This window comes from Cynocephalus volans, chromosome 1, assembly GCF_027409185.1.
Source record: "Cynocephalus volans isolate mCynVol1 chromosome 1, mCynVol1.pri, whole genome shotgun sequence".
In the NCBI taxonomy this organism is placed as follows: domain Eukaryota; kingdom Metazoa; phylum Chordata; class Mammalia; order Dermoptera; family Cynocephalidae; genus Cynocephalus; species Cynocephalus volans.
Window position 1 is genome coordinate 5,725,019 of NC_084460.1, and position 24,959 is coordinate 5,749,977.

General features: G+C 40.1%; 1 protein-coding gene across 1 annotated transcript in view; it reads left to right on the top strand.

The window, feature by feature from the left end:
- ADIPOR2 (adiponectin receptor 2) overlaps nt 1–18,873 on the top strand; it is a 91,388-nt gene extending 72,515 nt beyond the window's left edge. Inside the window, exons 3-8 of the mRNA XM_063114007.1 lie at nt 3,078–3,197; nt 7,674–7,845; nt 12,553–12,739; nt 12,981–13,168; nt 16,208–16,401; nt 18,225–18,873. Of these exons, the coding sequence (XP_062970077.1) occupies nt 3,078–3,197; nt 7,674–7,845; nt 12,553–12,739; nt 12,981–13,168; nt 16,208–16,401; nt 18,225–18,353 (990 nt within the window). The 3' untranslated portion in view covers nt 18,354–18,873. The remainder of the gene's footprint in view (nt 1–3,077; nt 3,198–7,673; nt 7,846–12,552; nt 12,740–12,980; nt 13,169–16,207; nt 16,402–18,224) is intronic.
- Nucleotides 18,874–24,959: the final 6,086 nt, after the last annotated feature.

A 24,959-nucleotide genomic window follows, 5' to 3' on the forward strand; every position in this document is an offset into this window, starting at 1 on the left:
CCAATAGTGCTAAGGCTAACTATTTTCTCTTTGCATCAGATATTTTTGTTATTGTTCTCCAGCTCATTGATATAGTTATTTACGTGTTTCTCTTCTCTATTAGGTTTCAGTATCTATCTGATTGTGTACTCAGTGCCTAGCCCATCATTCTAATAATAAAGGCCATCATTCTGAGCCTAGGCCTTATGATAATTTCTTTTTATTCATTATCTTCAATCATCAAACAGAAACAGTATTATTAAAGCCATTCTACAGATAAGGAAACTCATGCTTAGAGAGATTGTATATAATCTTGTCAAAGATTACTGAATGTATCAGTAGCCAAGTTTTATCTGGCTTCAAACTCACTCTTAATCCATTATGCCAAGCCACCTTCCCCTATAACATACTTATTAATAAGTGTTTGGTGAATGAATAAAGTGTTATTGCCTCCTGGCTGGCATTCATCCCAGATGATACATTCTACATTCTGAATATACTTCTGTTTTCATTCAGCATACGTGTATCAGAACTGCTGAGGACACAAAACTCTTCCTTCCCCAGCAGCAATGTGATCATTTCTCTTCCCTCCCTGTGATTGGTTGAACCACTCATTTGTCCCTCTTTCCTGTAGATGTGTACAGTAGTGAAGCACTCCATCCTGTTTTCCTTATGCAAGCCTGTAATAGAAGGTTAAGTGTGTGAAATGTCCTTTCTTTTGCCAAGGAGGCTGCCTTACCTTTTCCCATCAGTAATCCTTTATGGATCCAACTGCACTTAGCCTGATATTTAAAATTATTGATTGCAGACAATATCAATAAAATTATTGATATTTCAGACTGTCTGCAGTTTCATCAGGTTTTACTTATGATGGTACTGAAAACATTCAACTATGATTCCATTTTATGTGCTTATTTATAGTTTTGAAACTGAGGACATGATCTTTATTCTCATAGAAAAAAATTGAACGCTTGCTTCTGTTTCTCTTTGTGAAGAATCAAATACACACTAAACATGCATAAATATTTGAACTATTTTACATATTATATATAATTTTATTTTTAAAAATCATTCTGATGACTTTAAGGCATTTTCAGTTTTCATATAGTTGATGTTTTAATGGAATTTTACCTTTTTAATTTTATGTTTAATTAGGAACAGTCCTTTTTAATTTTCTGTGGAAAATCTTCTAAAGCACTCATTAATTTAGCCACTGTATAAGTAAGTATGTTCTGGGAGCCATGGGGAAGAAGACCGACACTTAAAGTCTAGTATAGGAAATGATACACTGAAAGAGTAAAATTCTATCAAACATTGAATAAAATGGTATAAGCAAGAGCTGTAATCAGGTATTATATTACTTGTTAGATGAGGGGCACAGACTGAAGAAGTTCAGAAGAGGAGGTAGTTGCTATGGGTTTTAGGTAGGGTATGCATTCTCTGGTGAAAATTGATTCATGGTGAAAAACTCTTAAATATTACACTGATTCTGTAGCCCTCTAAAGGGCCATAGTACACAAACACATAAGCACATAGTATAACCGAGTCATTAAAATTACATGGGGATGGGGAAGCAATCTAAAAATGCTCCTGGGGTCGGAGGTGGCAGTAATGAAAGAAAGGCTGAGGAAACACTAGGCTAGGGTGTAGTTAGGGAAGGGATTTAAACAGCAAATGTGATGGGCTGGTATTGAAGGATAGTTAGGTAAGTTTTAGATAAGGAAAGACGGTGGGTGTTTTGTTGGTGGGAATAGTAGAGAGGCAGATTCAAGGGAGTTTTCTTGGAGAACGTACTTTTTTATACATTCGGAGATTGGGTATGTGACATGTCTCACATGCTGCATAATAATATGCTGTAATTAATATCTTGTAAAGTGAAGAGTAGGAAAGTAAAATCTCAGAATTTCTTTTTAAATATGTTCAGATTCAAAGTGTTGTGGTAGATTACCTGTTGCCTCTGTGTGTTCCTTCTTACCAATTAGTTTTCTGATAGTGGTAGAGGTTCATTTCTTCATGCAGTCATGTTATCAGTACTGTTTATCTAGCAAAATCTTGGTTAAATTACAGTTCTCTTGTGCTGTCATTATTCACTTTATTCTGAGTTACAGAATCACAGAATTTTAGAGATGGAGAAGACTGTAGAGATTGTTTGAACTCCTCCTTTTAGATATAAATGAGAAAACTGACACTTAGAAAGGTTGAGAGACCTGCGATAAAGAGCCATTGATGTTAGTTAGAACCAGGCTTTACTACCTAGGTCTCCTGACTTTCAGTCATTGCCTTTTTCACAGTGTCATTATGTCTAAACTATTATGAAGTGTGGTCTGGAAACAGAAATCTTAATTTTAGTGATTTATCTCCAAAGACCTTACCAGATTGTCACTTCTTGCTCCATTTCCCCAGACAAATGAATCATTTCCTCAAGAATATGGAAGGACAATGAGTTTTAGATTTTTGACTTTTTTACTTTTATTAGCTTTAACCTTGGGCAACTTATTAACCTCTTTGCCTAAAGTTCTTATATGTTAAGTGGGGATAAGAATACTTATTTAATGAGGTGGTTGTCAGGATTAAATTAGATGACTTATGTAAAGACCTTTCCTCTGTGCTTTGCATCCTTAAAAGTTTAGTAAATGTTGTTTTTCTTTCCTTTCCTTCTTTTGCCATAGAGCACTTACCGTATTGTATTACAATTATTTATTGTATATGTACCAGGTGGGATTCTTGGTGATTTTCCTCTCAATAATTTCTAAACTTTATATAATATTATTATGTGGTCTATGAAAGTAACTCTTAAAACAAACAAAAAAACAAACCAATAAAGCCATTCCAGGAATTTGCTACTAAAAGAAACAGGAATGCTGTTGTAGTAGACAGTTCATTCATCTGTCAGAGAAGAATTGGGTGTAACTATTGTTCATTTTTACTACTGATAATTCTATAATAAACTGACTTTACTTACTATATTGTTGATACTTGTTTGAAACCTTGTTTTGACCTTAAAAGAATTTTATCATAATTTTGTAAGGAAAGTATATTGATTGTGTCATTTTGGCTTCTTGCTTCCGTCCTTGACTTTTTCTATGATTGCCTTACAGATCTCTGAGGAACATGAGTGCAATGATGAAGCTTCTCAGGAAGATGAGGGGTTTATGGGGATGTCCCCTCTCTTACAAGCCCATCATGCTATGGAAAGAATGGAAGAGTTTGTTTGTAAGGTAAGATTGCAATTTCTTATCATTTCCATGCTATATATTTAGCCCTTCCCAAACAAGAAACCTTTAAAGAGAACTGTAAAACCTTAGCCTTTGGTTTGCTTTGGGGAAAATCTGTGACAAAATGGGAACACAGGCAGTATCATGACTTTAACCCAGTTCAAGGCATGATACACTGCAGCAGCCATGGTAACATTCTGATAAAACTAGAATATCCAATTGGGAAACAAACTTTTCCTGATAAAGGTTAACAGAGTAAACGTCTTTTTGATAATTTAGACAAGACAGGATGAGATACAGTTGGGAGTGGTTGATGCCTGGAGATACTAAAATGCCGTCCCCAAATCCCTTGAAGCTATTCTGCTGTTTGGCTGTGATGGCAAATGTGCTACTCTTTCTAGGGATTCTGTGGGTAATAAAAGCTACTCTTGAGATAGAAAGTTCCGAGTTTTCATGCACATCAAAAAGTTTCAGTTCAGTTGATATATTTTCTGTCTCTAAGGATTTTCTTCCAATTCATTGTCTGATTCCCTAGGACCTATTGTGGGAATTTTTCCCCCCCTAAAATGGTAACTAGAATTGAGGTTACTTGCTAAGAAAATAGGGACACTGGTAAATTTATAGACACTTGATTAATCAGATCAATAAGGGCCTTGGCAAGTATGATCTAAAGTCTGCATAAGTTAGTTTGTCTGTATGTGTATGTGTATATAAATTAATGTATTAAACATTTCTGGAAAGCTCTTGATTATTTAGGGAGAAATTTTTGTGACATTTTTCATGGGTTTTATGAAACAACAACTTTTTATGCATAAGGTTCTCAATCCTGAAAAGTAAATTTAGGTTTTCCTACATTCACAGTGATGCTGGAAATAATTGGGGCCAGACTTAGAATACTATACTTGGGACCAGGGAATGAGAAGAGAACATTATACTCTGAACATAGACATCCCTTCCAAGATTAAGGCCTAGGTGGGTTGGGGGTTGGTGGTATATAAACATTTATAGGTCTACGTAGAGCCCAGGAAATTTTAATTGATGTTTGAAAATTGGTGATGAAAAACCCAAGCAAAACAATAAATCCATTCTAGTGATCACTGTCTCAAAATTAGCACAAAGGGATATAAAAGGTATGTTTTGTTTTTCAAAAACCAAATTTAGTGTGAAGAAATCTCTGAGTTGTATATTTAATGCCTGGGCTGTTAGGGAATTTTAATATTTAGAGGTCAGTGGAGTATGATATCTGACTTGACTGCCTTGTTCTCCTCCCTTTCTGAGCTGAGAATAAGGAATAAAGCAAGTAAAACCTTCCGTTCAACAGTTAATGGGAGAATAAATAGAGTGGGCATTTGTTTACTACAAACTATGATTACCGAAGAAAAATGAGTAGTGTGGCACAAAAATTACTACAATTCCCTTATCCCTTAGAAGTTGGTCCATAAGAACAGAATGAAAACGGTCACACCTGTCTGTTACCCAGTGTTATCCAGTGTTGATCTATCCGACTATGGCAGTGCAGCTGACCATACTTGAAAACTAGCCATGTCTAGTGACACAAGGATTCTGTTTCTTGGTTTGGAAACAAGTAAACAGAGATAGTTTAAACTGGAGAGGTGTGCTGTGGCCTTGCTGGTGTGTCTTCCCTTTTGGAAAAGGTTTTTTTATAGGAATAGGGGAAATAAAGTAACTTAGTCTTTAGACTTTGCAAGATTGATCTTGGTCTCTCTTTTTTTCCCAGACTTCAGTTTTTTCTATATTACCAGCATAGCCAGGCCCATGTGGGAATAAGAAGTGTGCCATGGTAGTTTAAAATAAAATTGTTTATGTGTGCATTTTACGGTCTAATACAAACCTAGTACACTATTGCTGAGATGTTTGATTCAGGCAGTGACTTTGTCAAGCATATAAATAAATATGTCTTTGGCTAAGCTGTGATCTTATTCTTTTTTTCCAGGGGGTAAAAGAGGATATTTGTGTTGGCATTTGGCTGACTGTATATGACTCCAAGTTGAGAATGAGGTACAGCGTCTGTTGGATATGCCACTAATTGCAGTGTAATTATTCCTAATTAGGAAAGTACAGGTCCTTGGCTCAGTATTTAGACCACTAGTATGTTTAGAAACAATGGGGAAAAATCACTCTGACATTATATGCTTATATAACTAGAAAGAAACTCAACGTATTCTTTCTGACTATAAAAAGGGAGCATTTGACTATGTTGTCTGTGTGGTAGTACAATAGCACTTTTGATACGGTCATAGCAGAGCTGTTTGTACATTGTGAACTGCCTTGAAGATTGATTTCTATCTTCTTTTCTCTCTTAGAAAATAAAATTCTCCCAAAGTAAAATAGAGTAGCAACATTTTGTAAGGTTAATTCTCAACAATAATGATCTCTTTCCCAAGCTCAAATTAGATACAAAAATTAAATATCTTGGTCTTTGTCTTTTTCTCCATAAAGTCCTATGGGAGATCTCATATAGCTACTTTTACAAGTTGTAGTACTATTAGCAGTAGACATTAAAAATCTAGATTAGTCTTTTTGGCATTATTTTATTTTATTGTATGTTAGGAACAAGCATGGAATGGCCAGATTAGCACCAGTAACTATAGGCTTCAAGTTTTGACTTGGAAAGTGAGGGAGAGAGGAAGAGAGGAAGGAAGTGGGTGAGAGGAAAGAAAGGGAGAGGGAGAAGTGGCGGGAGAGGGAGAAAGCGGTGGGAGAGGGAGGGAGGATTAGTTTTGGTAGAGTATTAAAAGGGTCACATCTGTTTTTTTTTTTTTTTTTTTTCTTATTTTTCTTTATTTGGGGGGGAGCACATCTGTTCTTAAGTAGTCTTCATTTCCTTTCGAGGTAGAGGAGGTGTTAACACAAAGGGTCATTTCTTTTACAATTGTCAATAAGGAAGTAAGAGAGCAGAGGACAGGAAACATTATGGAGCGAAAGGAATGGGCAGAGGTAGCTGGTGAATAAGCAGCAATCTTTCTGCATATTGGAGAACGAGCCAAATTTCTGTGTCTTGGCCGTGTTTGTCACAAGGCCCCTGGGGAGTAGGGGTGCAGGTCATTCTCTGAAGGTGAACCCTGCTGATTTGTAGTCTGATTCTTGCTTTATAGGGTAATAGACTGGAAGGACTGTTGAGCCCACATTAACTGAAATGTATTGCCTGGCATTTTTCCTTCCATCTTTCCGGCTAGCAGGAACAAGGTAGTTTAGTATTACATGTTCCTGTGGTGTGAGGTCTCTGGGTTGAGACACATTAAAATAAGCAGAGTGCAGAGGCTGACAAACTTTCTATCGAGGGGATCTCAAATTCCTGATCCCTTTTCCTCTAGAGTCTGATAGTGGAGAGACAATGAAACAAAGGGGGCTAAGGGACTTGGAGGGCAGTAATGCTGAGCTTATTTCGCCATATCTCCAGCATTAGAAGGAGAGTGGATTGGTCACTCTCAGGCAGGTGACAGCCCCTAGGGATGGTGGGGTGGATGCTAGGAATTACCAACTCATTTATGAAGTGTGTTGTGTCATTTCATTTGATCTTCATAATTTCCTTATGAAGTAGTTAAATGCTGATTTTATAAATGAGGAAACTGAGGCTTGGAGATTTTATAATTAATTAAAGCTTATGTAATTAGTTAATATCAGAGACCCAAGATTTTCTGATTCCTGTGGCTCTTTCTTTTTTACTTAATCATATTTGCTGTGGTGGGAAAAGAAGAGAGTGTAAGGGGAAGGGACAAATTTTAGCAAAAGGCACAAAAGTGTGATTCTATATCATTCTTCTATCAACAGGAATATTAAATATAAAAAATGCTCAGATTTAATAGCTACTGCAGGGATTTTTCAGAGGTGTAGAGTCAGTTGTGGAGATGAAGAAGGGTCCATATGGGTGGGTCTTTGAACCCCTCACCCCACATTGGCCAGACTGAATTGAAGCTTGAAACAATTCCTCGAGAGCCTGTTTTATAAATTTATTTACTTTTTCCTTTTTTCTAAGAAAAGTTCCCTCCTCCTCCCTTTTAAAAATATCTTTTTCATCAGTCTGGTTTTTTTTCTCTAAAAAGATGACCAGTAAGGGGATCTTAACCCTTGGCTTGGTGTTGTCAGCACCACGCTCAGCCAGTGAGGGAACCGGCCATCCCTATAGAGGATCCAAACCCATGGCCTTGGTGTTATTAGCCGTACTCTTCCGAGTGAGCCATGGCCTGGCCCCTCAGTCTGTTTTTTTAAGAAAGCAGAATATAGGACGTTTTATGAGGGTACCTCAAAAAAGTTCTTGGAAAAATACGATTAAAAGATAATATGAATCTTTCATGAACTTTTTGAAGACTCCTTATAAATTTTGAATATATTTGTCTTTTAGAAAATAAATTATTTTTCCCATTATAAAACAGTGTGATAAGAGATAGTCGTTTGAGACCAGTGCTACTAAATTGCCAACTAAAATCACAAAGATGTTTGGTAATACTCTTCTTCCAGGTGTGGGAAGGTCGATGGCGAGTAATCCCCCATGATGTACTACCAGATTGGCTCAAGGATAACGACTTCCTTTTACATGGACACCGGCCTCCTATGCCTTCTTTCCGGGCCTGTTTTAAGAGCATTTTCAGAATACACACAGAGACAGGCAACATCTGGACACATCTCTTAGGTATGTAATATCAGTGGCGTAATGAATTGGTAATTCACTTTATTCCATTTTATTTTCATGTACAGTCATACATCACTAAATGACAAGGATACTAAGAAATGCATCAGGTGATTTTGTGTGAACATCATAGAGTGTACTTATGCAAACCTAGATGATGTAGCCTACTATTTACCTAGACTATATAGTATAGCCTGTTCTCCTAGGTTACAGACCTGTACAGCATGTTGTTATACTGAATACTGTAGGCAGTTATAACACAATGAACAGTATTTGTTAATCTACACATAGAAAAGGTACAGTAAAAATATGATACCACTGTCTAACATGTGGTCTGTTGTTGACTGGAACTTAGTTATGCAGCTCATGACTAAATTTGAGAGTAAGGACAGAACTTTAAAAATATATTGGGATTTACCATTTTATTTTATGAATTTCTGATGATGAATTTTCTCACTGGTTTACTCTTTGGTTATCCTAGTTTGCACTATGATTTTATTACAACTAAGTCATATTTTTCCTACTAGATTTTAAGACAGTGTCCTCAAACCAGGCCAAGGAAAAGCTGCTATACAAAATATTTTAATGAGCACTGAGAGGAAGATATTATTCAACAGAAATAAGCTGCTTTTTTCAAAGTCATTACTTAGAAAATTCACAATTCAATTTGTTTAGTTTGAAGTAGAATGTGAACTGTAATTTTTTTTCCCTATTATTATTGTATATTAAAGAAAGAATATGATGGGAGAAAGAATAGTCTTTTCAAGAAACAGAGCTGGGACAACTGAGTAGCCATATGTAAAAGAATGAAGTCGGACCCCACCCTCATACCATATATACAAAAATTAACTCAAAATAGAGATAAAGGATAGACTAGGAGATAAAACTATAGAAGTCTTAGGGGAGACACATATCTTTGTGACCTTGGATTAGGCAACAGTTTCTTGGAATTGACACCTAGACCATAAGCAGTCAAATAAAAAATAAATTGGACTTTATAAAAATTAAAAACTTTTGTATGTCAAAGGACATTATGAAGAAAGTGAAAAGACAACCCACAGAATGGGAGAGAATATTTGCAAGTCATATATCTGGCAAGAGTTTCATAAAGAACCCTTACAACTCAATAAAAAGATAACCCCACTTTGAAAAATGAGCAAAGCATCTGAGTAGACATTTCTCCAGAGAAGATATACAGGTGGTCAATAAGCACATGAAAAGATGTTTATCACATTAGTCATTTAGGGAAAGGCAAATCAGATGCTTTGAGAAATGCAATGAGATACCACTTCACCCCCACCAGGATAGCTATAATCAAAAGAGTGGAAAAATGATAAAACTTGGCAGGAATGTGTAGAAATTGGAACCTTGCACATTGCCAATGTAAAATGGGGTTAGCCCCTATGGAAAACAGTTTGGGGGGTTCTCCAAAAGTTAAACAGTTAATAGCAATTCCAGTCCTAGGTATATACCCAAGATAATTGAAAACGTTTACTTAAAAATGTGTACAGGAGTGTTTATAGGTAAAAAAGTGGAAACAACCCAAGTATCTACCAACTGGTAAATAAACAAAATATGGTATATTTATACAATAGAGGATTACTTATCTATAAAAAGGGACAAAGTACAGATGTATATGCTACAACATGAGTGAGCCTTGAAAACATTTGCTTAGTTGAAAGAAATTCCACATATTGTATAGTTCTGTGTACACAAAATGTCTAGAACAGGCAAATCCATAGAAATAGAAAGTACATTAGTGGTTGTCTAGGGCTGGTGGGAGTGGAGAATGGGGGATGACAACAGGAACAGAACCTCTTTGGGGTGATGAAAATGTTTTGGAATTAGATAGTTCTGATGGTTGTATAACCTTGTGAATATACTAAATAGTTTCTGACCTTATTGTATTTGTCTTGCATTTTTTTATCACACATTTGATTTCTACAGTGCCTCCAAATTCCTGCCTGATAGTATAGTGAGAGTAGAATAGAGGCAAATCAAGTTGGTTGCTGACTTCTAACTCAAGGCAGGTTTTTTTTTTTACCAAACTGATATAAAACAGAATCACTTAGCAAATTTCTGTGTCTTGTGTTAGGTAGCCATTTCCTAAGCATTAAGAGCATGTTATCTTACTGTGGAAAAGAACAGTTTAAGAACTGGTTATGAAATGGCCTGAATAGGCATTTTACTGTTTTGTTTTTTTTTTAATTTATTTTATTTATTGAATCAAAATCGATTATACATATTTTGGGGGTTGAACACTGAGGTATGTTGATCAAATCAATATTACTAGCATATACACTGTTACAAATCATAATCATTTTTTATGCCCCCTGTCCATTCCTTCCCCCTCCCCCCTCTAATTACCCTAGATTTCTTCTCTCCTTCTGAAAGAATAATGGGTACTCTGTTAATTTGCTGCCTAGATGATCTGTCCAATGCTGAGAGATGTGATCGGGTCCCCCAATATTATCACAGAGCAGATGCTTCTTCTATCACTCTGAAATGGGCTTTGTGGAAAGAGACATCCTCTTCTTTTGTTTGTCTCTGCTGGTGATTCTCCTTGTGTGAATGCACTACAGTGGTTGGCGGACCATCTGCGTGGTGGTTGTGGTGTCTAGTTGCTTTCGTGGCAGCCATGGCTATCACAGAGACTGTGGTGGACCCACATGGAGGTGCTGTTTTTGGCATGCTCCTTGGCACTGGCGGTATGCCTGGTTGTGGGGTGTGTCTGGTCCCCTTCTCTGTGCCTCTGGTCCCTGGGCAGGCCCCAAGGCTCTGGTGCCATGTACCTGGTTGTGGGAGGTGTGTCCAGTCCCCTTCTCCATGCCTCAAGTCACCGGGCGAGACCCAAGGAGCTGGTTTGGTGGTGTGCCTGGTTGGGGGAGGGGGGTCCAGTCCCCTTCTCTATGTCCCCAGTCCCTGGGCGGGCCCCAAGGCGCTGGCACGGTGTGCCTGGCTGAGAGAGGGCAGTCTGGTCCCTTTCTCCATGCCCCAGGTCCCTGGGTGGGCCCCAAGGCACTGGTGCTGTGTGTCTGGTTGTGAGAAAGAGGTCCGGTCCACTTCTCCATGCCCCAGGTCTCCGGGTGGGCCCCAAGGCACTGGCATGGTGTGCCTGGTTGTGGGAGGGCGGTCTGGTCCCCTTCTCCATGCTTCAGTCCCAGGCGGGCCCCAAGGTGCTGGCGCAGTGTGCCTGGTTGTGGAAGAGAGGTCCTGTCCCCTTCTCCATGCCTTGTGTCCCTGGGCTGGTCCCGAAGTGCTGGCACAGTTTCCCTGGAAGTGGGAGTGGGGTCCATTCCCCAGATCCAAGCCTCCGGTTCCCAGGCAGGCCCCAAGGTGCTAGTGGTGTGCCTGAGCTGGAACTAATTTTTTGTCCTTTGCTTCTAACATGGGGGAACTTACTGTGGGATCCAGTACTTGAGTGTGTGGTTGTTTAAATTGCTGCTTTGCTGCTGTTTCCCTAGAGAAGGCTTTTTGTGCAGCTCAGGGTTTAATGGTTGATCTTATAGGTACTTCTGGCTTTCCAGAGACTTGGTGGATCTGTGTTCTGTAGAATCTCTGATCTGGACCTGAGTTTTTTCATCAAACTGCTCCCCATGTAATTCTGCATTCCTGACCATTCTCCTCTGAATGGTCCTGTGCTGATTGGGGGGCAGGTCGTCTGTCCTTGCTGTGTCCCAGTGTTCTCCTGGTGTTCCCATCTTGCCCACCGTCCAAGCTCCAAACACTTCCTGTGGGACAGGCCCTGTGCCGGTCCCTTGCAATGACTCACCAGTCTCTGAATGGCTCCCTTTTTTCAGTTGTTCTGGCTCTTTGGTCCTGAGTGGGTCCATGGGAACCCTGTTAGTAGTCTTGGTGTCCTGGGGGCCACCAAGGCCCTCTTCTCTCCTGCTGTCTCCAAGTAACTCCATCCGAAGAGCACAGCTGTGGCTTCTGTCAGCTCCTGCTCCATGCACTCATCAGCTCGAGCCTTAAAGCAGCCGCGGCCTGAAACTATCAGAGCAGCTTTTTCTCTCTTATTGCAGTTTCTCCCGCCTTCATGAACTCTGTAGGTCTCTCCTCCTCTTCCCCTGAGCTCCAGTGGCCCCAGCTTGGCTGATGTTACATTTTTATAGTTGTAAATTGGTTGATTTGTGGGACAGGGTGACGCTGGGAACTGTCTATTCCGCCATCTTGACCGGAATCTGGCATTTTACCGTTCTTAACTCTACTGAGCCAGCTCATGAGGACCAGAGAAGCAGCATAATGCTCCTTGACAGCTATTGGTGGAACAAAGCTGTATTCTTTGGCAGGGTGTGGGAGTATTGGAATTCTTTGTAAAAACAAAAGCAAAAGCAGAATGGACCTTTGAAAGCTGGGCTACAATGTATGTGCCCAAAAAATATAAATGAAATTTCATTCTAGATATAAATATAGTAGATTCATTTAGTCTTTTAAGTAGTAGCAGCACTGTGATTTCTTTTTGGATTATGCTCCTAGATGAATAAATTATTCTGTATACTCACTTTATGAAACTGAAGCATATATGATACCAGCCATGTTTGTAGTAAGCCAAAACTTTGGAGAAGCTTGTTATTTGGAAAATCTTTCTCATGGAACTTTTGATTCAGATATTATTGCAACCTGTGAAGGATTGAAAACAGAATCAGTATATAACACTGTCTCTTCAAGAGGATGATATTTTGTCTACCTCCCGTACTCTTTTCCTAGGTTGTGTATTTTTCCTGTGCCTGGGGATCTTTTATATGTTTCGCCCAAACATCTCCTTTGTGGCCCCTCTGCAAGAGAAGGTGGTCTTTGGATTATTTTTCTTGGGAGCCATTCTCTGCCTTTCTTTTTCATGGCTCTTCCACACAGTCTACTGCCACTCAGAAGGGGTCTCCCGGCTCTTCTCTAAGTAAGTATCTGCAAAGTCCATATTTTGTTCAATGATTTAGAGTTAGTAGTTAGGGGAAAACATCCAGCAGAGTTGGCAGAGGTTTTGGTACCATCTCATGGAAACTTTTTTTTAAAATTAAAGCAAGCAACTCAGTTTGCCTCTTAGCTGTTGTTGATAGCTCACATCATGGGGTATTAATTGGAACCTGTAAATGGGCAGTAATTTTTAGCATTAAATGGATTTTTTTTTTTTATCCTAGACTGGATTACTCTGGTATTGCTCTTCTGATTATGGGAAGTTTTGTTCCTTGGCTTTATTATTCTTTCTACTGTAATCCACAACCTTGCTTCATCTACTTGATTGTCATCTGTGTGCTGGGCATTGCGGCCATTATAGTCTCCCAGTGGGACATGTTTGCCACCCCTCAGTATCGGGGAGTAAGAGCAGGTAAGAGCATGTGGAGGTTTTACATTGGACATTAATTTATTCACCCGTCATTTATTAAAGGCCTACCATTTGCCAAGCATTATTCTGTGTATTTGTAATGCAACCATAAATAAATCATAGTTCCTGTTGTTGAGGGGCTTTTTTAACAGTGTCGTTGTTGTTTTGGTGTTCATTAGCTGTGGGTAAAGCATTAGGGTTCAGGGGCATTGGTGAGCTGGATGAGGTGATATATTTTGGGCAGTGTTGTTTATTTGAGTTTATGGCCATACACTGTTCATAAGATGATGGCTCTGTAACCTCTGTAAAATAAACAATGATTTTTTCTTACTCTTTCAGGTTGGAATGTACTTTTTGCACTGATTGATTCTTTATTGTTGTCATTGTTTTTTGTTTTGCTTTATATTTTCATGTTAAAATGTGTAATATGCTTAGATACCCCATACTGATTGTGTTTTATTAAAGTAGGCATCATACATCTCTTCTGATGTAGGGATAAAGGGACTTTTTATATTTAGGGTAATGCCTAGTTAGCCTGGTTAGCTGGAGATCGTGGAAAGCCAAAAGCCCCTCAGTGCCTTGGTCGAGCCTTTTTGTTAGGGATATGGAGTCAGCAGAGATGTTTTTGTCTCCCACTGGACTGTGCACTTCTTGTAGCCAGGGCTGTGTCTTTAATTTTTTATCCCCAGTGTCAAACCCATTGCCTCCTAAGAATGAACAAGCAGTGTTAAAAGTATTTTTCCTTCAACTTTTAAAAGTCATTTAGTATTAAAATCAAGTCCTGGTTCATGAGCATTTACCTAGAAGTTTAGAGATAGAATTAACTTTATGTTAATGACCACTGTTTCAACATTCTGTCTTCTTCCTTTTTTTTAAGTGTTCATATGAGCAAATGAACAGTGGTCAGGGTTGGCTCTTATTAGTACTGTGTTAAGCCTGCTTTAGCACAGGAGATAAGAACGTCTTTGCTGAGTAGAGCTGAGCATTCTGCTATTTATATACATTGGAAGAACCAGTTCCTGAGACTTAAGAGAAGGATAGGCAAGACCATTAGCAGCCTTTGCTAACCCTAACACTAACCTTGTAGAGGAAAAAAACAAGTGAAAGGACAGGGCCATGATACTTTTTCTTTAGTAGAGGTAGGAAGTGGTTTTTATTTAGGCCTGTTTGGTTCCCGTCTTTTGTGAGATCACCATTGCCATTTTCTTCTTCTCTTTTAAATGCCCATTTTATTTACACATATGCATCCTGTGTATGTGCCTCCCTGTTATGCAGCTTTTTGGGTAATGTCCAAAGCAAGTCATAGGCTTCTTGTCTTTTGAGAAAGCTTTCCAAATGACTACTTATTTTGCAACGGTCATTCTTAACTCTGTGTATCAAAATGTAGGAGCAGTTACTGGCTGAGGCAAGGAGTTCCTGTGTTGCTTTGGTTGACATGCAGATTTCAAAGTGGTTTTAGATCAGTGGACTTTTTTTTTTTTTTGGCGGCTGGCTGGTATGGGGATCTGAAAGCTTCAAACTTTGATCATGACATTTTCTATTAAAACCCTAAACATGTGTGTATACATAAATTTATGTATGTACAAGGTATATTAGTCTGTTTCTGTTGCTTATAACAAAATACCTGGAACTGGATAATTTATAAGGAAAGAATATTGCTTACAGTTTCAGAAGCTGGGAAGTCCAAAGTCCAGAGAACACATCTGATGAGGGTCTTCTTTGGTGGTGGCTTTACAGCAGTGCAGGGGTCTCACATGACAGAAGATGGTAGAGCAGAGAGGAGGGCTCTTGTGTGCTCTCCTTTTAAAGCTGTCACAACCACGCCCATGACCACCATTATTAATCCATTCATTATGGCATGGTCCTACAATCTGACCACCTCTTCAAGGCCCCACCTTTCAATTACCATGATAGGACTTCCCACCCTCTTAACACGGTCGCAGTGGGAGTCAAGTTTTGGGGGGACACTCAATCCAAGGCAGGAGGGTACTTCAAAAAGTTTGTGGAAAAATTGAATTAAAAGATAATACAAATCCTTCCATGAACTTTTTGAAGACTCTTTGTTTAAATTACACAACTTTTACAAAATAGTACTTGGCCCTCCACTTGCAACACAGTCTATTGCCTTTTTTTTCCCCTAAGTTTTAATTCATTTTTTAAAAAATACTTGTTGAGACTCACTTAGTTGGTCTTAGAACCTAGGTCATATCCAGAAGTTTGAAAAACACCGCTTTATATGACTTTGAAGGCAGTAGGGTGATTTGGGCTGAGTGATTCTGACAGACTTCTGTACTTGCTTGCTGTTTGGGGGCCTAGAAACTTTCAGAAGTGCATGCCTTTCTCTCTTTTCCTCTGTCATCTTACTCAGTATAGTGTCCCCACCCACACACACCCCTCCCCAAGTTCGGTCATTTGTTCTAAGCATTTTTAAAAACGTATTTTAAGTGCCCAATTATAGGTCATAGCTTTTAGATTACTACTGAAAGTATTTTAGCTTTATGGCATCACCCACCTCCCCAGATTATCTGATCATTCATTGCCTCCCCCACCCTAGGAAAGTCTACTTCAAAGAGAAGATAAAAGGTATAAAATTGCTCTGTACTGTAATATGTGTCTGTAAAAGGGTAGCATTAAGGGAGGTTTAAACAAACTTCTGAAGCTATCCTTTCCTAAAACACTTAGCAACATAATTCTAAACCCTTAAAGACTGCTGACTTATTAAGCTAAGCCTTTCTTAGCAGGAGGCTCCTTGCATTTGTAAGTAGATCTTTAGAACATGGCTGTGTTGTCTTGTGCGATGGTGTCCCAGAGACTGGAGAACCTTCCTTTTCCTTTAAAACAAGAAGCAACATCATGTTGTACATGATAAATGTCAAATTAAAAAAAAATTTTTTTTTTTGAAAGAAAAAAAAAGCTAATGTTGTATTCTACCTTGAAATATTCAGTTTACAGAGTTAATGGTACTGTGGCTGTAATACTGCTTTTTTTTTTTTCCCCCTTCTCTTCTGCATTTTCACTTTGTTTTCTTCTTGTGATTCCTAGGAGTGTTTTTGGGCCTAGGCCTGAGTGGAATCATTCCTACCTTGCACTATGTCATCTCAGAGGGATTCTTGAAGGCTGCTACCATAGGGCAGATAGGCTGGTTGATGCTGATGGCCAGCCTCTATATCACGGGAGCTGCCCTGTATGCTGCCCGGATCCCTGAACGCTTCTTTCCTGGCAAATGTGATATCTGGGTAAGTATGATCAAGGGTGATTAAGTGTGTGTACATATCTGTGGATTATTGGCAGGCTGGGAAGTGATGCATCGAAAAAGTTTTAGACTCAAAGTTGTGAGACTTCTATTGTAGTCCTAACTCAGTCCCTAATTAGTTGTGTTTCTCTGGACAATAAGTAGAGTAATAACTAACATTATTGAGCACTTATTTCATGCCCACCATAGTACCAACTGCTTTACATGTATCACCTCATTTAATACATTAGTCCTATATGGTCTAATGACTCATTAATGTTTTCATTTTACAGATCAGGAAACTAAGGCTTAGAGAGGTTAGGCAACTTGACCAAGGCACATGGCTATTATGTGGTAGAACTGGAATTGGAATCGACAGTCGAGTTTTCATATCAGAGTTTGTGCTCCTGTTTACTGTGCTCTGATGGAAAGTCATTTAGCCAGTCTTGGTCTCAGTTTCCTCATTTATGAAATGAGAGTGATGAACCAGATTTTTACTGTCCTTTTGAGACCAGATTTCTGAAGTTCCTTTTTGATACTAAAATTCAGTTATTTGTAATGAGGGATTGAGTGTGTATATATGTCCCTTTGGTTGGAAGAGGGAGAGATAACTGGATTGTGGTCTATAGTAACAGGAGGAAAGAGAAGGCGGAAAAGAAAATATAAAGACCAATATAAAGGGCCTGGAACATTTTCAACAGTACAAAATTGGAGTGTTGTTTATTTTGAAATCTGACCTTTGGAATTCTGTTCCTCAATCTGTTGCTGATTATTATAGACTAAGCTGGTTGTCTAATCTCTTTAGTTTAGCTGTCTGTAAAATGAAGATAATCCTGAACTCAAGCAGTCTTTTGAGTTTCAAATTAGTTAATTTATCTTTCTGAGATTGCCTCATCATAATTTTGACATCGATGTGGAGGGATTTTTATCCTTTTCTCCCCCTTTTTTGGGAAAATGAATCCCTTATGGTTTCCTAGGAAACATCTCTTGGGATGTGACTTCTGGTTTCTTCTTGTTTACACTTCTATAATCAGTGTCTTTCCCTTGATAAATGCTGCTTTGCCACTGTACTTTTCATTTTGAGACTATAATGAGAGAATAGTATAATTTTTGAAGTGACATTTGGTGAACTGAACAATTGACTACTCTTTTTGTGATGTGAAATGGCATTTCACAGAACAGGTAAAATCAGAAATAGTATCACATCCTTCAGTAGACCAGCTTATGACTTGAGAAGGAAGTAAAAGGCTCCGTTTGCAAGGTCTTTTGATATTGTATATTGTTCATGTAATTCTAGAGTCTTACTTAGAGTTGAGGGAAACTCTAGGGACCATGTGTTGTGACCTTCCACTTGTTCCTGGAAACCCCTTTGGTTTTCTAATAGAGCAACATTTAAATGACCATAGCTATAATACTCTTGTTTATGACAAAAATGTCCTTCAGCATTGAGTAGGAAAAGGCCCCTGTGCTTAACCATGGCCCACTGCCAGGAGTCAAGGGGTCCTTGGTACCTTTGTGGTCTGTCGGCAAGAGGCTGTAAGTCGTTTGCCTGAGTTCACCAAATACTCCAGTGTTAAGTGTTCATATTTTCACGTCTAGAGCTTAGCGGCAGCACCTTGATTTCTTCGGGGACAGCTGGCTTTCAACGCGGTAGAATGTGATTACGCCTAATGGATGTTCCAGGATCTGTGGACACCTTGAATTTGATCTCAGTCACATCCATTCCCTGCCCTCTGCTCAGCATAAACTAGATTAAATGATCCTAAGTATCTTTAGCTGACTTAATAATGTATGGGTTTCTCCTTCCCTTTTCTTTCTCCCCTCTAGTTTCACTCTCATCAGCTGTTTCACATCTTTGTGGTTGCTGGAGCTTTTGTTCACTTCCATGGTGTCTCAAACCTCCAGGAGTTCCGTTTCATGATTGGTGGGGGCTGCAGTGAAGAGGATGCACTGTGATACCTACAGTAGCCAGGGACTGTGACCCTGAACCTTGGCCTGCAGCACCGTGGGCCCTCTACTGGCCACTGATGCCAGTACCAGAGGAGCCCCCAAACCTTGACAGCCTCATGGGCTTTGTGACGGCCCAGGGGCTCCATGTGGTACATGACTGAGAAGAGAAAAACAAAAATAAATCATACCTCAAAGGATGAAGTGCATCAGTTTGGAGAAAAGGAGAAATGGCCCAAACACCCCGACTTATTCGTGGGATCTACTGCAAGACCCTTGGCAAACTGGCTTCTGATCCATATTATATTTATTTGTAGAAGATGGGGAAACAGTTTAGCTGGTGATTCTTTCTTCTCCCTTTCTCTCTCCTTAAAACAATAGTACAAACCAATTTAGGTGAACATTTATATCCAATTAAGGGTGGGAGTGTGATTTTAGAACCTCTTTTGGAAGAACAAAGAAATTAATGTAAATAAGATTTCTAACTTACTGTTTAAATCAGAATTTATATAAATGTTTAAAATGGGTGGGGGAGGGAGGGAGAATTTTTGTATAGAATGAAACATGCTAGTACCACACACTGTTTCAATTTTGCACAAAGTAACTCTAGGAGGATCAGGTGATAGCCCCAGAATGTACAATGTCTTGGTGCACTAAGGTGCCTTCTAAAGGCTGACATACCTTGGACCCTAGTGGGGCAGAGAATATAGCCCCGGCCCAGGGATCACACGACCACTGTCAAGCCTGAGAGCCTTTGGGAGGGCTGAGATATTGGGAAGTGGTATGTGTTTTCTCAGTGGATGCAGCACATGAATGGCTGACAGGATGTATTAGATAAGGTGTCATTTGAGAGACGGATGTGTAGGCTGATAGTGACCCTTTCTCTAAGGAGTAGAGCCACCTACTCCTACCATTTATGCTGGTAAAGAGGTGGTGGAGACAAAGGAGGAGCTCTGGAATCATTAGCATAGTAGCTGATCTGATTACTTCCTGGCATACTGTTCAATTTTGTGATAATTCTTTTTTTTTGTTTTTTTAGTAGCTGGCTGGTACAGGGATTGAACCCTGGACCTTGGTGTTATCAGCACCTTACTCTAACAAGCTGAGCTAACTGGCTAGCCCTATGATAATTCTTATCTGGTTAGAGAGATATGATAGTTTCCCACATCCTTGCTGTGGAACTCTGGAACACCCTGTAAACTTCCCTTTATTAAAAATCACTGCTCTAAGTATCCTTCCTCCCCCTGGGTATAAAAATTGACTTTTCCCTGGCATGGAGCCAGCCACAAATGAAGTTCCGATTTGTCCAGGTTCCTCCTGAGCTCATTTGCATAGGTGGGAAGAATCCTTCCTTTGGAACAGGAAAGATGAGTTTTGCCTCAGGCACACTGTCTTGGTAAGCCTAGATGTGACAGACACCTCAGTTTGTAAAGCAGGCGCAGTACCTCCCGTGAAGTTGTCAGCACTCACTGAGCCCCGCTGTGCAGAGATAGCACGGTGTGAAGCTTAAAAGGAGATGGTATGTCATTGCCAGAGAGTCCGATAGAATCCTTAAGTACATGTTTTTGAATTGCTGCTAGAAGTGAAAAATAATGCTCTTGTCCCAGGGCTACCTTGTCATGGTGTTAGGAAGAGTGGTGGGGGGAAGGATCTGGTTCATAGAATTCTGATCTTGGCTCATAGGTAAACTACCAAAATAGCACCAGAGTCTTAGGTTACTGTCATCCAAGACTTTGGCAGTTATGTTATACCCTGGGGACTGTGGGTATTAGAACTAAACACGGGGGCCCTAAGTGTAGGGGCTGGCATCCTCAAATGTGGGTTTGAGAATATGGGAAGGGTCTCCTGTTTATTCAGTAGAGTTTTTTTGGTTATTTTTCTCCTTTCTTTCCTCTTCTAATCTCCAGCAAAAGCTCGGATCCAGGAAGAAAAAATCCATATAGAACTTAGGATGAACAGAAGAGTATTCTGGGTTCTAGATAAGGTCACTGCCCTGGGTGCTAGGTGGACTGAGCAGAAGACTGAGTGGTTAATCGGTGCAGTGCCTGCCAGAATTAAGAACAGTATTAATCCCTTTGAGAAAACATAGTCCAGCAGGACAGTGGCCATCTGGAAGGATGCTCACTTAGCTTCATGGGAACAACAGCACATATCAGAAGCCAGATTTGCTCTTGGTCATGCTCTTTGGGACACAGGGTAGAAGATGCAGCCCCTGTAACAGCAACGGAAGTAGCAGTCTCTGGGCCCAGTCACCCCACACCCTAAAACAGGAAGAATCTGGTTCGACATAGCACAAACCCTTAGGAAAAATGAAATTACATCACCAATGTGTAATCCAGTAAAAATCTCCCTCTTTTGGGTGTGTATGTGTGTGCCCATTTACATGTGTGTGTCTACATGCAACTCACTACCAACAGCCTCAATGTGCACTTGATCTGACAGTGCTCGCTGAGAACTCTCACCAGGTTGGCGCCTGAATGCCTTACTCTCAGCAGTCAGAGGCTTGCTTGCTTTGTGCAGATTTTTAATTTTCTTTTTTGGCCCTAGGCTGGTTAGGACCTCTACAGCTTCATTCTTTCACGACTAAATAGTGGCCTTTTTCAGTATTTTCCCCCTTCCCCTTTATAAATTGCTGAAGCCACAAAGCACATTTTTGGGTATCATAGAAGGATGGGGTTCCTGCAAGGCATCTATGTGTTGGGTGGTTACATTCACCATGGAGTTCCCTACTTGCTGTATTCTCAATTTCTTCTAATAAAAAGAACCAAATGGATTATTGAACTTGTCTGTGAGTTTTTTTTTGTTTTTTAAAGCAACCTTTTCCAGCTTACCTCCTCTGAACTTTTGGTACTTCCTTAAAGCCCTAATTTAGACACTGAAGTTTAAGAAATTTTCAGAAACTTCCCATTCTGAATGCACAATCAAGGTGCTTGTGCCCAGCTCACTTTTCCCAACTCCTCCTTATGCTTTCATTGTAACTTGGACCAGGTTTAGAATGGAAGGCAGAGCTAACTCTAAGGGGCGGTCCTTAATTTATTATTAAAGTTTATAAAAATAATACCAAACATAACAAACACTTTATGCCAAGGGATGTGTTAAAGAACTATCGATAATTTCGTATAGTCATAATAATAACCCTATGAGTTAGTATTATTTTCACTCCCATTTTATAGATGAAGAAACTGAAGCTTAGAAAGTTTGTCTGACTCTAGTGCCACTATTTTTTGGAGAAAAGAGTGAAAAGGAAAATTTGAGGAGAAAATTGCTTTTTTTGTACCTGAGTTTATTATTCTGATGTCTCATATTTGGTTTGTCTCACATATATTGACAAAGGTTTTGGGTTTTGTCAACCTGGTCCCTTCCATGTAATTTAAGAAGAGGAAATCCCAACCCTTTTGCTTTGAGTAAATTTAGTTTTTGCAAGGAAATTTACAGTATGTGGTTAATATGTCCATTCTGAATTCTCATTTTTAAGTATAGATGCAGCTTTAGGAGTTCCCCATATGTTATCCAGGTATAGAACACTGGATCCTGTCCTGCCTTTGACAAAAAATAAGCTGAGGCCTACAAATAACCCACTTTGTTTTTTCATACTCTCTTTCCTAAAAGCTGTCTGTATGCTTTCTGTTTCTCAGGTGGTGTCCTGTTCTAAAGGAAATGGATAAATTTGAATTTTGACTTTATAGAATGCTAGGGCTCTGGGTCCCCTAGAGAAGCCTCTGGGCAATGTTGCTTTAAAATTATCCCAGAAACAGCATCCTTTTCTTGACTATTTTGCTTTTTTAGGTGTAGCATGTTCCATTGTGTTCTTCCCTCAGTGGGCATGAACTAATTGCTCACCACCCCCCATGTCCCATCTCATGTATGAATTTGTTCTGCCTTCAACCACTTGACTTGGTGAAAACAAAGCCAGTCTGGCTCGCTCGCATAGCTGCTGCTACTGCTGCTGATGGCGATCCGGGAGTGGGAAAAGCCAAGGATACCGGGGATCCTGCTACACGTCACTGTCATCCTACCCTCTCTGCTTTTAAGAGGTACATTCATATCCCAGTTCTGCCATTTACCATATAATGTAGGCAAGAAGCTATTTACTTCCCTAGCCTCAGCGTTCTCACCTGTTAAAAATAAACCGAGATGCTATAGCTCAACAGGTCAGCATTTCTCAAACATCCCATAGTGATCAGCTGGTGTTTCTACTAAACCCTTGCTCTAATTCCTTTTGTGGTCTTCTGGTCTGCCTCCTCACCCCCACATCTACTTTTCTGACCTTCAGGTATGACCACTCCCTTGCCCTCCTGAACCAAACCTCCACTTAGCATTATGAAGTGGTTGAAGCATTTTACCTGAAAGTACTTCTATTAAAATACAAAATTATTAGGTAGATACAGTAGTTAATATATCCTTGGTACTGAAGAAGGGGGATCTGACAACATCCTTGAACTCTTGGTCATCCAAAGGTGTACAACATTTATAAGGAGAGATTTCAAAATTCTGTACTCTGGTTTATGAAATGACAGCTTCCAACTTTGCTCCTCTGAAATCAAGGTCAGGCTGCCACCTGCTGTCCTTTAGTGGTTCTGTTAAAAAGAGGAAGAATAGTTCTGCCCTTCAAAGGCAAAACTTCTGAGAATATTCTGTTCTCCAAAGTAGAGAAGAGCAGGGTTAGTTGATCAGAAATGGTTTTTCCTTCCACTGGTTCTGAAGGGGATGTCCAGATGTTATAGTCTACCCTCGGACATGCAGAGATGTGGGGCCCTGATTAAGCCAACAAAACAAGGCCAGGAGCTGTCCCAGCACTTCCTGAGCTTGGCTTTTTAATTATATGGCCAAGAGAGTTGATAAATTTGCCTGAAAATGCTCTCCCTGGTTGGGTAGAGAAGATGAACCTTCCAAAAGACGCTGGGTTATTGTTCTGGAGAGAGACTAGCAGTTGGTGTCTGTGAGTCAATAGGTGAGATCAAATGCTGTTGGAGGTTAGAACATTTATTAATGCCAAAGAAAGGCATGGGGGTGGCCATGGCGAGAGCAGGGCCAGCCAGAGCTCATTTTGTTGTGCCTGTCACAATTAGGTCTTCATGACGCAACAGTGGGGAAGCTCTGAGCTGTGGTAGCCAAGGGAGCTGGAGAAAGGGCTCCCTGCTGCTTTCTAACCCACCTGGGCCAGGAGGCACCTACAACCTTTATTATTCCTGGTATCCAAACTGTAATTTGTTTGTCCCCACCTCCATGAAACAAGGAAATATAATAATAGTAGTTCAAATGCATTTGGTGCCTACTACATGCCAGGCAGTTATAGGCACATTATATGAATATATCACATTCAATCTTTACTCTTCCAGTAATTTGGAGCCAATTTTCAACTGTCTGTGCTCCAGTTTCCTTGTGTATAAGATGGGACTTCCTAGGGCTGTGAGGATTAAATGAGTTAATACATGTTCTTACCTGTATATGTAAACCTCAGTTGTTACTAGCATTATTCTGACACTTTTAGTTTCTCCAAACCTCAGTTTCTTCAGCTGTAAATGGGGCCGTTAATACCTGTCTCACATGACTGTTGTGAGACTTAAATTAATGAAAGTAACATTGTATGATCTATAATGTAAGGCACTTTATGAATTTAATGAGTATGTTTGTTATAGAGTTAGCCTATTCCGAGAGAAGCTGGGACTGTTTGCTGGTGTGAAACTTGAACAGCTTGTACTTTGAAATGTGGAGGGCTGAAGGTGGTGGAGGGTAGGGAAGAAGGGTCCCCTTGACGCCCTGCATGCTGTCCACAGCAAGCATTGTGGAGCTCAGCTGGGCCTCCTCACTGGAGGTTGGTTAAACATCTGAGGCCACCCCAGAATTTCTCCATGCTTCTTCCCAGTGGAGACTACTGTCTCTTGGGATCCTGGTCTGGGGGTTTGGGGAGGAGGAAGTTTCAGGGCCTTGAGACCCTGGGGGAGGGGTGTGTGTATGTGTGGCAGGGCAGCGGGGATGACTTCCCAGATACAGTTCCCTTCCCAATGGACTCTGCTTTGAAAATGGGAATGTTCCCCAAAGTTCCAACCCTGAGGACTTTACCCCAGGGACATAGTCAAGTTGTTTGTTTTATAGATCAATGGCCAGGAAAAGACTGTGATGGGACCTCATGGGGAGTGTGGAGCTAGCACTCAGGAGACCCCTCACCATGCCACTGTACAACACTGCTCTTCACAGGGACGCTCTGCAGCCACTCCTGCCTCCACCCCCAATCGTATGGCATTTTGTTCCAATGCAGCAGTTCTATATCTCAGCCTACTGGCTTCTTACATGCAAAATTTCTTTTCAGTTAGGGTTATATAAAGAAGTTTTTAGAAGTTCTTTAATATCAACAGTTTGAGGACATCACAGGCAGCCATGTGGATGTTTCTGAAGAGGATTTAATACCTATTCCTATTCTCGCTTTTTCCCATTTCTGCTTACTCTCTTGCCTTCTCTCTCTCTCTCTCAGCCCCAGATGAAGCTAAATAAGTGCTGGCCTAGGTGAGAGCCCGGCAATAGTGAGTTGGATCTCACGTCAATTGCTGCCTTCTTAGAATGTCTTCGGAAGGATCGATCACCTTGTTAAGAGAGAGGCGTCAGGCTGGCTGGGCA